The sequence below is a fragment of the Oncorhynchus gorbuscha genome, linkage group LG18 (genome assembly GCF_021184085.1).
Source record: "Oncorhynchus gorbuscha isolate QuinsamMale2020 ecotype Even-year linkage group LG18, OgorEven_v1.0, whole genome shotgun sequence".
NCBI classification, from domain to species: Eukaryota; Metazoa; Chordata; class Actinopteri; order Salmoniformes; family Salmonidae; genus Oncorhynchus; species Oncorhynchus gorbuscha.
This window is the reverse complement of record NC_060190.1, coordinates 28,224,047-28,239,383: the sequence shown is the minus strand read 5'-3', so window position 1 is coordinate 28,239,383 and position 15,337 is coordinate 28,224,047. Positions and strand designations below refer to the sequence as shown.

The window sequence follows — 15,337 nt, the reverse complement described above, 5'->3', positions numbered from 1 at the left end:
TTGACTTAGATTGTTGACAACATGTAAACTATATTTTACTTCCAAATGTTTATTGAAAACATAAATACATTTGTACAATGAGCACTTGTTGTCGCTCAAATACATCGTTACCGTTGTTGGTTAGCTAGCTAGCTTTTTTTTTTTTGCCATATTAGCATAGATATGACATGAGTCAAAACACATGGAATCATATAACCTGTCTATATGAACCAGAAAAAAGGAGCCAGTGAAATGTCTCGCTTTTTATTCTATCTCTGGTTCAGTTGCATAGAAATAGATAGAGGACGTATCTTTGTATCTGTGGCATTATAGCGTCTGTGACAGCACGGGCAGTGCCATTGAGACTATCTCTGCTCCCAACTCTTAGGAATCCCCACCCAGTTGACCACTTTAAAATGATTGAAGCCCGCAATGACAATTTTCATGCAAAAATGTGTTATATCCAAGGATGATTCCTCTATCTATCTATCTCTATGTTCAGTTGCCAGTAGCTACTGAGGCTAGCCGTCAACCGGATGACGATTCGACGATTGACGTCGAATGTATGCTTGTCATTGGATATGAATTTTCTTCAAAGATGGTTCTGTAATATCCTCGTTAGTGTACAGTTTGCTGAGAAACGGACGGTTGATATGACAGTATTTCTATCCGACACAGGTAAATAGCAACACACAGCCAGCTGCGGTTGATCTGTTGTGTTATTGTTTTCATTAGCTTAGCCAACTAGCTACCGTTAGTTAGCTCCAGCTAGCCCGTGCGGCCTTCAATAACAGTGAGACACTGCTTCACACAACGCTGGCTGAAACTTGCTTGCTAGCCCGCTTTGCTGGTTGTACAGGTTGTGACAGCGTAACTTGCCTATTGCTAACCATGCATTATGTTCATTTTCGACTGTGTTATTTACCTGCCATAATGCTAATTTTGATACTTAGCTAAATGTCCAAATGCATTGGTACCATTGAAGACATAGCTAGCTCGCGTCTGTTGAAGATATCATCAGCTAGCTAACTTGGGTGTAACTAACGTTAATCATTAGTCCAAACATGTGGGTTTTGCAGAGAACGAGTTTCTATTAGACAAATTCAGGTAGGTCCCTCCCCTTAGTTCGGGTTAAGGGTGTTTTCACATGTTATTCCTTTCAGACAAATTTGGTGAACTCTGTGCGGTTCTCTTACTGTTTTGTAGTATGAACACTGCAACGGAACTCCGACCCTTTAAGAGCACCCGAAGCGAACCGAACTGAGACCATTCCGAAAGTTGGTCTGTGTTCGGTTCGCATCAATTCCGCGGTCCGGTTCCCTTTTTTGGGGCATTGTGAACACAAAGCCCCCCAGGTTCGCTTGTCATTAATCCCGCACCACACACCAGACCAGGATTTTCCCAAACTCGGTCCTAGGCCCCCCTTGGGTACACGTTTTAGTTTTTGCTCTAGCACTACACAGCTGATTCAAAATAACCAACTCATCATCAAGCTTTGATTATTTGAAATCAACTGTGTAGTGCTAGGGCAACAATCAACTTGTATCCAGGAGGGGGGGGGCTGAGTTTGAGAAACCCTGCACTAGATGGTGCCACAAGACAGAAGATGATGTGCGGGTTCGTAGAAAAAAATGTCTGCTGTTTTTGGATGTTGATTAGCGATTGTCATCGTGTGGAGTTTTTAGTTCTGATTATTTGTTTGCAATATGTAATCTATACGTTTTTAAAAACCATTAGTAATTTAGCAGACTAATCCAGATCAAATTACAGTAGTGAGTGCATACAGTTTTGAACTGATCCCCGTGGGAAATGAACCTATAACCCTGGCGTCACAAGCTCCATGGTCTACCAACGGAGCTACACAGGATCACCTGTAGGCTAAGAGAGCCTATAGGTGATTAGATTGTGGAGTATGAATAGTGTGAGTGGACAAAAACATAATAGGTGAGAATCACAACATGGGTACCAAATGAATTCTAGCTCTTAAATGGGCAGTAGCCTACATTGGGTGTACAATTTTCAATGACAGCATTATTTAATTTGCATTTATTCTTCAAATCAAATGACATTTTATTTGTCACATACGCATGGTTAGCAGATGTTAATGTGAGTGTAGTGAAATTATTGTGCTTCTATTTCCGACCATGCAGTAATATCTAACAAGTCATCTAACCTAACAATTTCACAACAACTACCTTAAACACACAAGTGTAAAGGAATGAATAAGAATATGTACATAAAAAAATATGAATGAGTGATGGCCGAACGGCATAGGCAAGATGCAGTAGATGGTATAGAGTACAGTATATACATATGAGATGAGTAATGTAGGGTATGTAAACACAATATAAAGTGGCATTGTTTAAAGTGGCTAGTGATACATTTATTTAATCATTTTTTTAATTATTAAAGTGGCCAGAGATGAGTCAGTAGTCACTCAATGTTAGTGATGGCTGTTTTTTATTTATAAAAAAAAGAAAAATAATTTAGCCCCTTTTTCGCCCCAATTTCGTGGTATCCAATTGTTAGTAATTACTATCTTGTCTCATCGCTACAACTCCCGTACGGGCTCGGGAGAGACGGAAGGTCGAAAGCCATGCGTTCTCCGAAACACAACCCAACCAAGCCGCACTGCTTCTCAACACAGCACGACTCCAACGGAGGAAACACCGTGCTACTTTGGTTAGTGCGCACTGTGCCCGGCCAGCCACGGGAGTCACAGGTGCGCGATGAAACAACGATATCCGTACCGGTCAAACCCTCCCTAACCCAGACGATGCTAGGCCAATTGTGCGTCGCCCCACGGACCTCCCGGTCGCGCCGTGATCCAGTGCCCAAGACCACTGCGCCACACAGGGGACCCAGTGATGGCTGTTTAACAGTGATGACCTTGAGATAGAAGCTGTTTTTCAGTCTCTCGGTCCCCGCTTTGATGCACCTGTACTGACCTCGCCTTCTGGATGATAGCGGGGTGAACAGGCAGTGGCTTGGGTGGTTGTTGTCTTGGATCTTTTTGGCCTTCCTGTGACATCGGGTGGTGTAGTTGTCGTGTAGGGCAGGTAGTTTGTCCCCGGTGATGCGTTGTGCAGACCTCACTACTCTCTGGAGAGCTTTGCGGTTGTGGGCGGAGCAGTTGCCGTACCAGGCGGTGATACAGCCCGACAGGATGCTCTCGATTGTGCATCTAAAAGTTTGTGAGTGTTTTTGGTGACAAGCCACATTTTTTCAGCCTCCTGAGGCAGCGCCTTCTCCACAATGCTGTCTGTGTGGGTGGACCATTTCAGTTTGTCCGCGATGTGTACGCCGAGGAACTTAACTTTCCACCTTCTCCACTACTGTCCCGTCAATGTGGATAGGGGGCTGCTCCCTCTGCTGTTTCCTGAAGTCCACGATCATCTCCTTTGTTTTGTTGACATTGAGTGTGAGGTTGTTTTCCTGACACCACACTCAAGAGGGCCGTCACCACCTCCCTGTAGGCCGTCTCATCGTTGTTGGTAATCAAGCCTACCACTGTAGTGTCGTCTGCAAACTTGATGATTGAGTTGGAGGCGTGCATGGCCACGCAGTAATGGGTGAAATCAAATTGTATTTGTCACATACACATGGTTAGCAGATGTTAATGCGAGTGTAGCGAAATGCTTGTGCCTCTAGTTCCGACAATTCAGTAATAACCAACAAGTAATCTAGCTAACACTTCCAAAACTACTACCTTATAGACACAAGTGTAAGGGGATAAAGAATATGTACATAAAGATATATGAATGAGTGATGGCACAGAGCGGCATAGGCAAGATACAGTAGATGGTATTGAGTGCAGTATATACATATGAGATGAGTATGTAAACAAAGTGGCATAGTTAAAGTGGCTAGTGTTACATGTATTACATAAGGATGCAGTAGATGATATAGAGTACAGTATATACATATGAGATGAATAATGTAGGGTATGTAAAAATTATATTAGGTAGCATTGTTTAAAGTGGCTAGTGATATATTTTCCATTTCCCATCAATTCCCATTATTAAAGTGGCTGGAGTTGAGTCAGTGTGTTGGCAGCAGCCACTCGATGTTAGTGGTGGCTGTTTAACAGTCTGATGGCCTTGAGATAGAAGCTGTTTTTCAGTCTCTCGGTCCCAGCTTTGATGCACCTGTACTGACCTCGCCTTCTGGATGATAGCGGGGTGAACAGGCAGTGGCTCGGGTGGTTGTTGTCCTTGATGATCTTTATGGCCTTCCTGTGACATCGGGTGGTGTAGGTGTCCTGGAGGGCAGGTAGTTTGCCCCCGGTGATGCGTTGTGCAGACCTCACTACCCTCTGGAGAGTCTTCCGGTTGTAGGCGGAGCAGTTGCCGTACTAGGTGGTGATACAGCCCGATAGGATGCGATAGGAAGCCGAATTTCTTCAGCCTCCTGAGGTTGAAGAGGCGCTGCTGCGCCTTCTTCACGATGCTGTCTGTGTGGGTGGACCAATTCAGTTTGTCTGTGATGTGTACGCCGAGGAACTTAACTTTCTACCCTCTCCACTACTGTTCCATCGATGTGGATAGGGGGTGTTCCCTCTGCTGTTTCCTGAAGTCCACAATCATCTCCTTAGTTTTGTTGACGTTGAGTGTGAGATCATTTTCCTGACACCACACTCCGAGGGCCCTCACCTCCTCCTCATCTCCGGGGTGGAGATGTTGTTGGCGGCCCGTCAGGAAGTCCAGTACCCAGTTGCACAGGGCGGGGTCGAGACCCAGGGTCTCGAGCTTGACGACGAGCTTGGAGGGCACTATGGTGTTAAATGCCGAGCTGTAGTCGATGAACAGCATTCTCACATAGGTATTCCTCTTGTCCAGATGAGTTAGGGCAGTGTGCAGTGTGGTTGAGATTGCATCGTCTGTGGACCTGTTTGGGCGGTAAGCAAATTGGAGTGGATCTAGGGTGTCAGGTAGGGTGGAGGTGATATGGTCCTTGACTAGTCTCTCAAAGCACTTCATGATGACGGAAGTGAGACGGAAGTCATTTAGCCCAGTTACCTTCGCTTTCTTGGGAACAGGAACAATGGTGGCCCTCTTGAAGCATGTGGGAACAGCAGACTGGGATAAGGATTGATTGACTATGTCTGTAAACACACCAGCCAGCAGGTCTGCGCATGCTCTGAGGATGTGGCTGGGGATGCCGTCTGGGCCGGCAGCCTTGCGAGGGTTAACACGTTTAATGTTTTACTCACGTTGGTTGCAGTGAAGGAGAGCCCGCAGGTTTTGGTAGCAGGCCGTGTCAGTGGCACTGTGTTGTATTCAACGCAAGAAAATATCTTGTTTAGTTTGTCTGGGAGCAAGACATCGTGGTCCGCGACGGGGCTGGTTTTCCTTTTGTAGTCCGTGATTGACTGTAGACCCTGCCACATACTTCTCGTGTCTGCCAATATTTACGTTAAAAGTATCTTCTGATTACAATTGTTTACTCTTATATGCTCTATGGGACCTTCTATAGATAGGTGTGTTCCTTTTTCAAATCAAGTCCAGTCAATTGAATTTTCCACAGGTGGACTGGAATCCATTTGTAGAAACATCTCAAGGATTATCAATGGAAACAGAATGCACCTGTGCTCAAGTCTCATAGCAAAGGGTCTGAATACTTATGTAAATAAGTTCTTAGTCTTTTAACATTTTTATAAGTGTGCAATGTTTTCGTAAACCTGTTTTCACTTTGTCATAATGGGGTATTGTGTGTAGATTGAGGGGAAAACAATTTTTTATCAGTTTTAGAATAATGCTGTAACGTAACAAAATGTGGAATAAGTCAAGGGGTCTGAATAATTTCACGATGCACAAAGTTGTTTACATCCCTGTTAGTGAGCATTTCTCCTTTGCCAAGATATGCCACACCTCTCAGGTGGAAGGTCTATCAATAAACTGATTAAACAGCATGATCATCTCCCTGCCCAGTCATGTGAAATCTTAGATTAGGGCCTATTGAATTTATTTAAATTGACTGGTTTCCTTTTATGAACTGCAACTCAGTAAAATCTTAGAAATTGTTGCATTTTTATTTCTTTTTAGTGTAGCTAGTATAGCAAAACAGCAAGTGTCTGTTGCTCATGCAATCTGGGCCTGTTGTCTGTTTATCATGCAGTTGTCAATGGGTTTAGGGTTGCCTTTTTTATTTAACGTTACCCAGCAATAATTTGGTTTTGCCTAACCTTGAGTCAAAAAATCTTTAGTCAACTTGGCTGGCTGGCTAGCTAATATGTTACTTGTATTTTGTTGTTAGGCCTTTTTTATTTAACGTTACCCAGCAATAATTTGGTTTTGCCTAACCTTGAGTCAAAAAATCTTTAGTCAACTTGGCTGGCTAGCTAATATGTTACTTGTATTTTGTTGTTAGGCTCAGCTAGCTAGCTAACTTATCTCTAGAAAGAACTGTGCACTAAGTTGTTGCTGTGCACGTCTTCTATGCTTTTCAAGATGACCTTTTACGGTTGTACACCTGAACAGTATCTGTCTCCAGTCCACTATTTGGCACTTGCAATGTACATTTGGCACTCTCAGTGAAGCCCTTTTTGTTAATATTAGCATTCCTTTTAGATAATTCTGGCGATAACACGACAAGGCTCTCTCTCTCTGTTTAATGTCGTATTCACAGCGTGGGTCTACTTCAAATGTGCCTTTTCTCACATTTTGCCTTTTGAAGCTACATGAAAAGGTCAAACTGAATATGAACTTATGGGAATATCAAGCATCAGGGTCCACCTTATATTATATGTAATGGGCATTTGTTGTTGCTTGAATAAGTCTACTTCAGGTTGGCTCTATGCGTCTACTCTGTTTACTCATATGCTGACTCCACTCCTCTGTACACACAGGTAACAATTGGACCCAGTAGAAGCAAAAGCCACTGCCATGTATTCGGAATGGAGGTCTCTGCACCTGGTGGTGCAGAGCGACCTAGGCCACCTGAGTGTCCTTCACTCGTACCCTCCGGTGGTGGGGCGTGACGTGGCCAATGCAGTGGTTAGACCTCTGGGGGTGACCCTGGGCACCCCGTCCACCGATAACATGCTCAAGACCGACAAAGAGGTAGGCAAGACTGTGCTGAAAACAACCCAGATTATTTTGCATAGCTGAATCAGATATGTATGTAGATGCATGTGTAAGCCATACGGGGTGAATACTTTTTTGACTTTGCCCATCTAGGTGGAACTACCCTAGAAATCCAACATTCCAACTCGCATTTTACATTCAAGGGGAATAAGCTAGCTACAGCTGTCGGTTGAAAGTGAAGTTGGAATGTTGGATTTCTAGGGTAGTTCCCCAACTAGGCCTACTTGATTCTTTGCTGTAGGTATGGGGAGGGTATACTAATGTCAAGCTCCCCTTCATTGCCATAGACTAGGCTTTGTCAGTCCCTTATTTTAGAAAACCAAGGATGCTGAATGGTCACCTTCACATTTGGACTAAGGCTACATCCTGGAAATTGAAATATTATTATATATGTTTTCTACTGTGCTTGATTGAAAAACACACCACCACCTCCCTCTCTAAATTATGTTGTGTTTTCAAATCTCTTCTCTCTGATTGCTGCTGGGTGAAAAATAGCATTTTTCACCCCCTTTTGTCTATGGAAAATGTGCTGCTCACTTCCCCATCATGTTTGCCTTGTAGCTCGGATACCCCCAGGCCTCTGGGCTTGCTTGATAACATAACAGGATTTCCTGAGTATATCCCCGGGGCATTCGACCCCCTGCTGCTTTATAGTGACAGTGTTTCTCCACCCCAGTGGAAAACGTCTCTTTGAGCTCACCCCCTGTCCAGTCTCAGCAGCCAGATCAGGCCTGTTTGTAATAGGCAAAGGAAAATGTAAGCCATCTGCCAAAGAATGTACGCATGGCCTTAATTCCCTTCTCTTTCTCTTTCCTGCTAATTTTAGTTTGCCAGATAAGTCTCTTGTCATGCACCTATTTATATAGTACCATTCAAAAGTTGACACTCATTCAAGGGTTTTTCTTTATTTTGACAATTTTCTACATTTTACAATAATAGTGAAGGCATCAACTATGAAATAACACATGGAATGTAGATGCCAAAAAATTGTTAGACAAATCAAAAATATATAGCCACCCTTTGCCTTGATGACAGCTTTGCATATTCTTTGCATTCTCTCAATCAGGTTTACCTGGAATGCTTTTCCAACAGTCTTTTCCAAGAGTTCCCACATGCTGAGCACTTGTTTGCTGCTTTTCCTTTACTCTGCGGTCCAACTCATCTCAAACAATCTTAATTGGGTTGAGGTCTGATGATTGTGGAGTCCAGGTCATCTGATGCAGCACTCCATTACTCCCCTTGGTCAAATAGCCCTTATACAGCCTGGAGGTGTGTTTTGGGTCATTGTCCTGGTGAAAAACAAATGATAGTCCCTCTAAGTGCAAAGCAGATGGGATGGTGTATCGCTACAGAATGCTGTGGTAGCCATGCTGGTTAAGTGTATCTTGAATTCAAAATATGTCAGACGGTGTCACCATCACACCTCCTCCATGCTTCACGGTGGGAACCACACATGCGGAGATCCTCCGTTCACCTACTCTGCGTCTCACAAAGACACAGCGGTGGAACCAAAAATCTCAAATTTGGACTCATCAGACCAAAGGACAGAGTTTCCCCTGCCTAATGTCCATTGCTCATCCATTGCTCATGTTTCTTGGCCAAGCAAGTCACTTCTTATTGGTGTCCTTGTTAGTAGTGGTTTCTTGCAGCAATTTTACCATGAAGGCCTGATTCACGCAGTTTCCTCTGAATAGTTGATCTTGAGATGTCTGTTACTTGAACTCTGAAGCATTTATTTAGGCTGCAATTTCTGAGGTAACTCTAATAAACTTCTCCTCTGCAGCAGAGGTAACTCTGGGTCTTCCTTTCCTCTGGTGGTCCTCATGAGAGCCAGTTTCATCATAGCGCTTGATGGTTTTTGTGACTGCACTTGAAGAAACTTTAAAAGTTCTTAATGTTCTGTGTTGATTGACCTTCATGTCTTAAAGTAATGATTGACAGTCGTTTATCTTTGCTTATTTGAGCTGTTCCTGCATAATATGGACTTGGTATTTTACCAAATAGCCCTATCTTCTGTATACCACCCCTACCTTGACACAACCCAATTGGCTCAAACACTTTAAGAAGGAAAGAAATTCCACAAATGAACTTAACAAGGCACACCTGTTAATTGAAATGCATTCCAGGTGACCTCCTCGTGAGTAGTGGTTGAAGCTGTTTGTCAAGAGTGTACAAAGCTGTCATCAAGTCAAAGGGTCGCTATTTTGAAGAATATAAAATATATTTTGATTTGTTTAACACTTTGTTACTACAGAATTCCATATGTTATTTAATAGTTTTGATGTCTTCGTGATTATTCCACAATGTAGGAAATAATAAAAATAAAGAAAAACCCTTGAATGAGTAGTTGTTCTAAAACTTTTGACCAGATATATACAGTGGGGCAAAAAAGTATTTAGTCAGCCACCAATTGTGCAAGTTCTCCCACTTAAAAAGATGAGAGGCCTGTAATTTTCATCATAGGTACACTTCAACTATGACAGAATAAATGAGAAAATAAATCCAGAAAATCACATTGTAGGATTTTTAATGAATTTATTTGCAAATTATGGTGGAAAATAAGTTTGTCACCTACAAACAAGCAAGATTTCTGGCTCTCACAGACCTTCTTTAAGAGGCTCCTCTGTCCTCCACTCGTTACCTGTATTAATGGCACATGTTTGAACTTGTTATCAGTATAAAATACACCTGTCCACAACCTCAAACAGTTACACTCCAAACTCCACTATGGCCAAGACCAAAGAGCTGTCAAAGGACACCAGAAACAAAATTGTAGACCTGCACCAGGCTGGGAAGACTGAATCTGCAATAGGTAAGCAGCTTGGTTTGAAGAAATCAACTGTGGGAGCAATTATTAGGAAATGGAAGACATACAAGACCACTGATAATCTCCCTTGATCTGGGGCTCCACGCAAGGTCTCACCCCGTGGGGTCAAAATTATCACAAGAACGGTGAGCAAAAATCCCAGAGCCACACGGGGGGCACCTCGTGAATGACCTGTAGAGAGCTGGGACCAAAGTAACAAAGCCATCAGTAACACACTACGCCGCCAGGGACTCAAATCCTGCAGTGCCAGACGTGTCCCCCTGCTTAAGCCAGTACATGTCCAGGCCCGTCTGAAGTTTGCTAGAGAGCATTTGGATGATCCAGAAGAAGATTGGGAGAATGTCATATGGTCAGATGAAACCAAAATATAACTTTTTGGTAAAAACTCAACTCGTCGTGTTTGGAGGACAAAGAATGCTGAGTTGCATCCAAAGAACACCATACCTACTGTGAAGCATGGGGGTGGAAACATCATGCTTTGGGGCTGTTTTTCTGCAAAGGGAGCAGGACGACTGATCCGTGTAAAGGAAATAATGAATGGGGCCATGTATTGTGAGATTTTGAGTGAAAACCTCCTTCCATCAGCAAGGGCATTGAAGATGAAACGTGGCTGGGTCTTTCAGCATGACAATGATCCCAAACACACCGCCCGGGCAACGAAGGAGTGGCTTCGTAAGAAGCATTTCAAGGTCCTGGAATGGCCGAGCCAGTCTCCAGATCTCAACCCCATAGAAAATCTTTGGAGGGAGTTGAAAGTCCGTGTTGCCCAGCAACAGCCCCAAAACATCACTTCTCTAGAGGAGATCTACATGGAGGAATGGGGCAAAATACCAGCTACAGGGTGTGAAAACCTTGTGAATACTTACAGAAAACATTTGACCTCTGTCATTGCCAACAAAGGGTATATAACAAAGTATTGACACACTTTTGTTATTGACCAAATACTTATTTTCCACCATAATTTGCAAATAAATTCATAGAAAATGTGATTTTCTGTATTTTTTAAAATAATTTTGTCTGTCATAGTTGAAATGTACCTATGATAAATTTACAGGCCTCATCTTTTAAAGTGGGAGAACTTGCACAATTGGTGGCTGACTAAATACTTTTTTGCCCCACTGTATATATATATATATACACACACACACAGTTCAAGTCGGAGGTTTACATACACCTTAGCCAAATACATTTAAAATCCGTTTTTCAGGTCAGTTAGGATCAGCACTTTATTTTAAGAATGTAAAATGTCAGAATAATAGTATAGAATTAATTTCAGATTTTATTTTCTTTCATCACATTCTCAGTGGGTCAGAAGTTTACAAATTCAATTAGTATTTGGTAATATTGCCTTTAAATTGTTTAACTTGGGTCAAGTGTTTCGGATAGCCTTCCACAAGCTTCCCACAATAATTTGGGTGAATTTTGGCCCATTCCTCCTGACAGAGCTGGTGTAACTGAGTCAGGTTTGGAAGCCTCCTTGCTCGCGCACGCTTTTTCAGTTCTGCCCACAAATGTTCTATGGGCTTGAGGTCAGGGCTTTGTGATGGCCACTCCAATACCTTGACTTTGTTGTCCTTAAGCCATTTTGCCACAACTTTAGAAGTATGCTTGGGGTCATTGTCCATTTGAAGACCCATTTGCAACCAAGCTTTACCTTCCCGACTGATGTCTTGAGATGTTGCTTCAATATATTCACGTAATTTTCCTCTCTCATTTATGCCAAACCGTTGTCTGGATTTTTTTTAATGGCGGTTTTGGAGCAGAGGCTTATTCCTTGCTGAGTGGCCTTTCAGGTTATGTTGATATAGGACTTGTTTTACTGTGGATATAGATACTTTTGCACCTGTTTCCTCCAGAAAAGAGGCACTGAGTTTGAAGGCCTTGAAATGCATCCACAGGTGCACCTCCAATTGACTCAAAGGATGTCAAGTACCCTCAAAGGATGTCAAGAAGCTTCTCAGGCCATGACATAATTTTATCGAATTTTCCAAACTGTTTAAAGGCACAGTCAACTTAGTGTATGTAATCTTCTGATACAGTGAAATAATCTGTCTGTAAACAATTGTTGGCAAAATGACGTGTGTCATAAACAAAGTAGTGGTCCTAACAGACTTGCCAAAACTATAGTTTCTTAACAAGAAATTTGTTGAGTTGTTGAAAAACTAGTTTTTGACTCCAACCTAAGTGGTATGTAAACTTCTGACTTCAACTGTAAATGGTATAGTCGTTGTGCATTCTCAATGGACATTCGGATGCTTTCGTAAATTCGCTCTGGCTATCTACACTGATTTCAGACTACTCTCGTCTGAGTGTATCAGAGCGCAGAAAAATGAATTTATGAGCACTCGACACCGGTTGAATATGGCTGGTGTCAGTAAACATCCTGCAAAAAAAAAAAATTACATTGTTTCCAGCAGCACAATTAGTCACCTACGACTAATTGTGCAGTTTTTTGTTTTTTTTAATGTGTTATGTGTTTCATTACATACAGTCGAGAAGAACTACTGAATATAAGATCAGCGTCAACTCACCATCAGTACGACCAAGAATATGTTTTCCGCGACGCGGATCCTGTGTTCTGCCTTACAAACAGGACAACGGAATGGATCGCATGCAGCGACCCAAGGAAACGACTCCGAAAAAGAGGGAAACGCGGCGGTGTTCTGGTCAGACTCTGAAAAAGGGCACATCGCGCACCACTTCCCAGCATTCTTCTTGCCAATGTCCAGTCTCTCGACAACAAGGTTGATGAAATCCGAGCAAGGGTGGCATTCCAGAGGGACATCAGAGACTGCAACGTTCTCTGCTTTACGGAAACATGGCTTACTGGGAAGACTCTATCCAGGGCGGTGCAGCCAACGGGTTTCTCCACGCATCGCGCGGACAGAAACAAACATCTCTCTGGTAAGAAGAGTGGTGGGGGCATATGCCTCATGACTAACGGGACATGGTGTGATGAAGGAAACATACAGGAACTCAAATCCTTCTGTTCACCTGATTTAGAATTCCTCACAATCAAATGTAGACCGCATTATCTTCCAAGAGAATTCTCTTCGATTATAATCACAGCCGTATATATCCCCCCCAAGCAGACACATTGATGGCTCTGAACGAACTTTATTTAACTCTTTGCAAACTGGAAAACATTTATCCGGAGGCTGCATTCATTGTAGCTGGGGATTTTAACAAAGCCAATCTGAAAACAAGACTCCCTAAATTTTATCAGCATATCGATTGTGCAACCAGTGGTGGTAAAACCTTGGATCATTGTTACTCTAACTTCCGCGACGCATATAAGGCCCTGCCCCGCCCCCCTTTCGGAAAAGCTGACCGCGACTCCATTTTGCTGATCCCTGCCTACAGGCAGAAATTAAAACAAGAGGCTCCCACGCTGAGGTCTGTCCAATGCTGGTCAGACCAAGCTGACTCTACACTCCAAGACTGCTTCCATCACGTGGACTGGGACATGTTTCGTATTGCGTCAGATGGGAATATTGACGAATACGCTGATTCGGTGTGCGAGTTCATTAGAACGTGCGTCGAAGATGTCGTTCCCATAGCAACGATAAAAACATTCCCTAACCAGAAACCGTGGATTGATGGCAGCATTCGCGTGAAACTGAAAGCGCGAACCACTGCTTTTAATCAGGGCAAGGTGTCTGGCAACATGACTGAATACAAACAGTGCAGCTATTCCCTCCGCAAGGCTATTAAACAAGCTAAGCGTCAGTACAGAGACAAAGTGGAATCTCAATTCAATGGCTCAGACACAAGAGGCATGTGGCAGGGTCTACAGTCAATCACGGACTACAAGATGAAATCCAGCCCAGTCACGGACCAGGATGTCTTGCTCCCAGGCAGACTAAATAACTTTTTTGCCCGCTTTGAGGACAATACAGTGCCACTGACACGGCCTGCAACGGAAACATGCGGTCTCTCCTTCACTGCAGCGGAGGTGAGTAAGACATTTAAACGTTTTAACCCTCGCAAGGCTGCAGGCCCAGACGGCATCCCCAGCCGCGCCCTCAGAGCATGCGCAGACCAGCTGGCCGGTGTGTTTACGGACATATTCAATCAATCCCTATACCAGTCTGCTGTTCCCACATGCTTCAAGAGGGCCACCATTGTTCCTGTTCCCAAGAAAGCTAAGGTAACTGAGCTAAACGACTACCGCCCCGTAGCACTCACTTCCGTCATCATGAAGTGCTTTGAGAGACTAGTCAAGGACCATATCACCTCCACCCTACCTGACACCCTAGACCCACTCCAATTTGCTTACCGCCCAAATAGGTCCACAGACGATGCAATCTCAACCACACTGCACACTGCCCTAACCCACCTGGACAAGAGGAATACCTATGTGAGAATGCTGTTCATCGACTACAGCTCGGCATTCAACACCATAGTACCCTCCAAGCTCGTCATCAAGCTCGAGACCCTGGGTCTCGACCCCGCCCTGTGCAACTGGGTACTGGACTTCCTGACGGGCCGCCCCCAGGTGGTGAGGGTAGGCAACAACATCTCCTCCCCGCTGATCCTCAACACGGGGGCCCCACAAGGGTGCGTTCTGAGCCCTCTCCTGTACTCCCTGTTCACCCACGACTGCGTGGCCACGCACGCCTCCAACTCAATCATCAAGTTTGCGGACGACACAACAGTGGTAGGCTTGATTACCAACAACGACGAGACGGCCTACAGGGAGGAGGTGAGGGCCCTCGGAGTGTGGTGTCAGGAAAATAACCTCACACTCAACGTCAACAAAACTAAGGAGATGATTGTGGACTTCAGGAAACAGCAGAGGGAACACCCCCTATCCACATCGATGGAACAGTAGTGGAGAGGGTAGCTAGTTTTAAGTTCCTCGGCATACACATCACAGACAAACTGAATTGGTCCACTCACACTGACAGCGTCGTGAAGAAGGCGCAGCAGCGCCTATTCAACCTCAGGAGGCTGAAGAAATTCGGCTTGTCACCAAAAGCACTCACAAACTTCTACAGATGCACAATCGAGAGCATCCTGGCGGGCTGTATCACCGCCTGGTACGGCAACTGCTCCGCCCTCAACCGTAAGGCTCTCCAGAGGGTAGTGAGGACTGCACAACGCATCACCGGGGGCAAACTACCTGCCCTCCAGGACACCTACACCACCCGTTGTTACAGGAAGGCCATAAAGATCATCAAGGACATCAACCACCCGAACCACTGCCTGTTCACCCCGCTATCATCCAGAAGGCGAGGTCAGTACAGGTGCATCAAAGCTGGGACCGAGAGACTGAAAAACAGCTTCTATCTCAAGGCCATCAGACTGTTAAACAGCCACCACTAACATTGAGTGGCTGCTGCCAACACACTGTCATTGACACTGACCCAACTCCAGCCATTTTAATAATGGGAATTGATGGGAAATGATATAAATATATCACTAGCCACTTTAAACAATGCTA

At 44.1% G+C, this 15,337-nt stretch overlaps 1 protein-coding gene across 8 annotated transcripts in view; it reads left to right on the top strand.

The window, feature by feature from the left end:
• Positions 1-501: 501 nt before the first annotated feature.
• LOC124003381 (ral GTPase-activating protein subunit beta-like) overlaps positions 502-15,337 on the top strand; it is an 88,961-nt gene continuing 74,125 nt past the window's right edge. For all 8 annotated transcript variants that reach the window (XR_006833212.1, XM_046311575.1, XM_046311578.1 and 5 more), the window contains exons 1-2: positions 502-657; positions 6,827-7,040. Coding sequence is in view for 7 of the 8 variants with exons in the window: in XM_046311575.1 (XP_046167531.1) it covers positions 6,864-7,040 (177 nt within the window). In the remaining variant the exon portion in view is untranslated. The remainder of the gene's footprint in view (positions 658-6,826; positions 7,041-15,337) is intronic.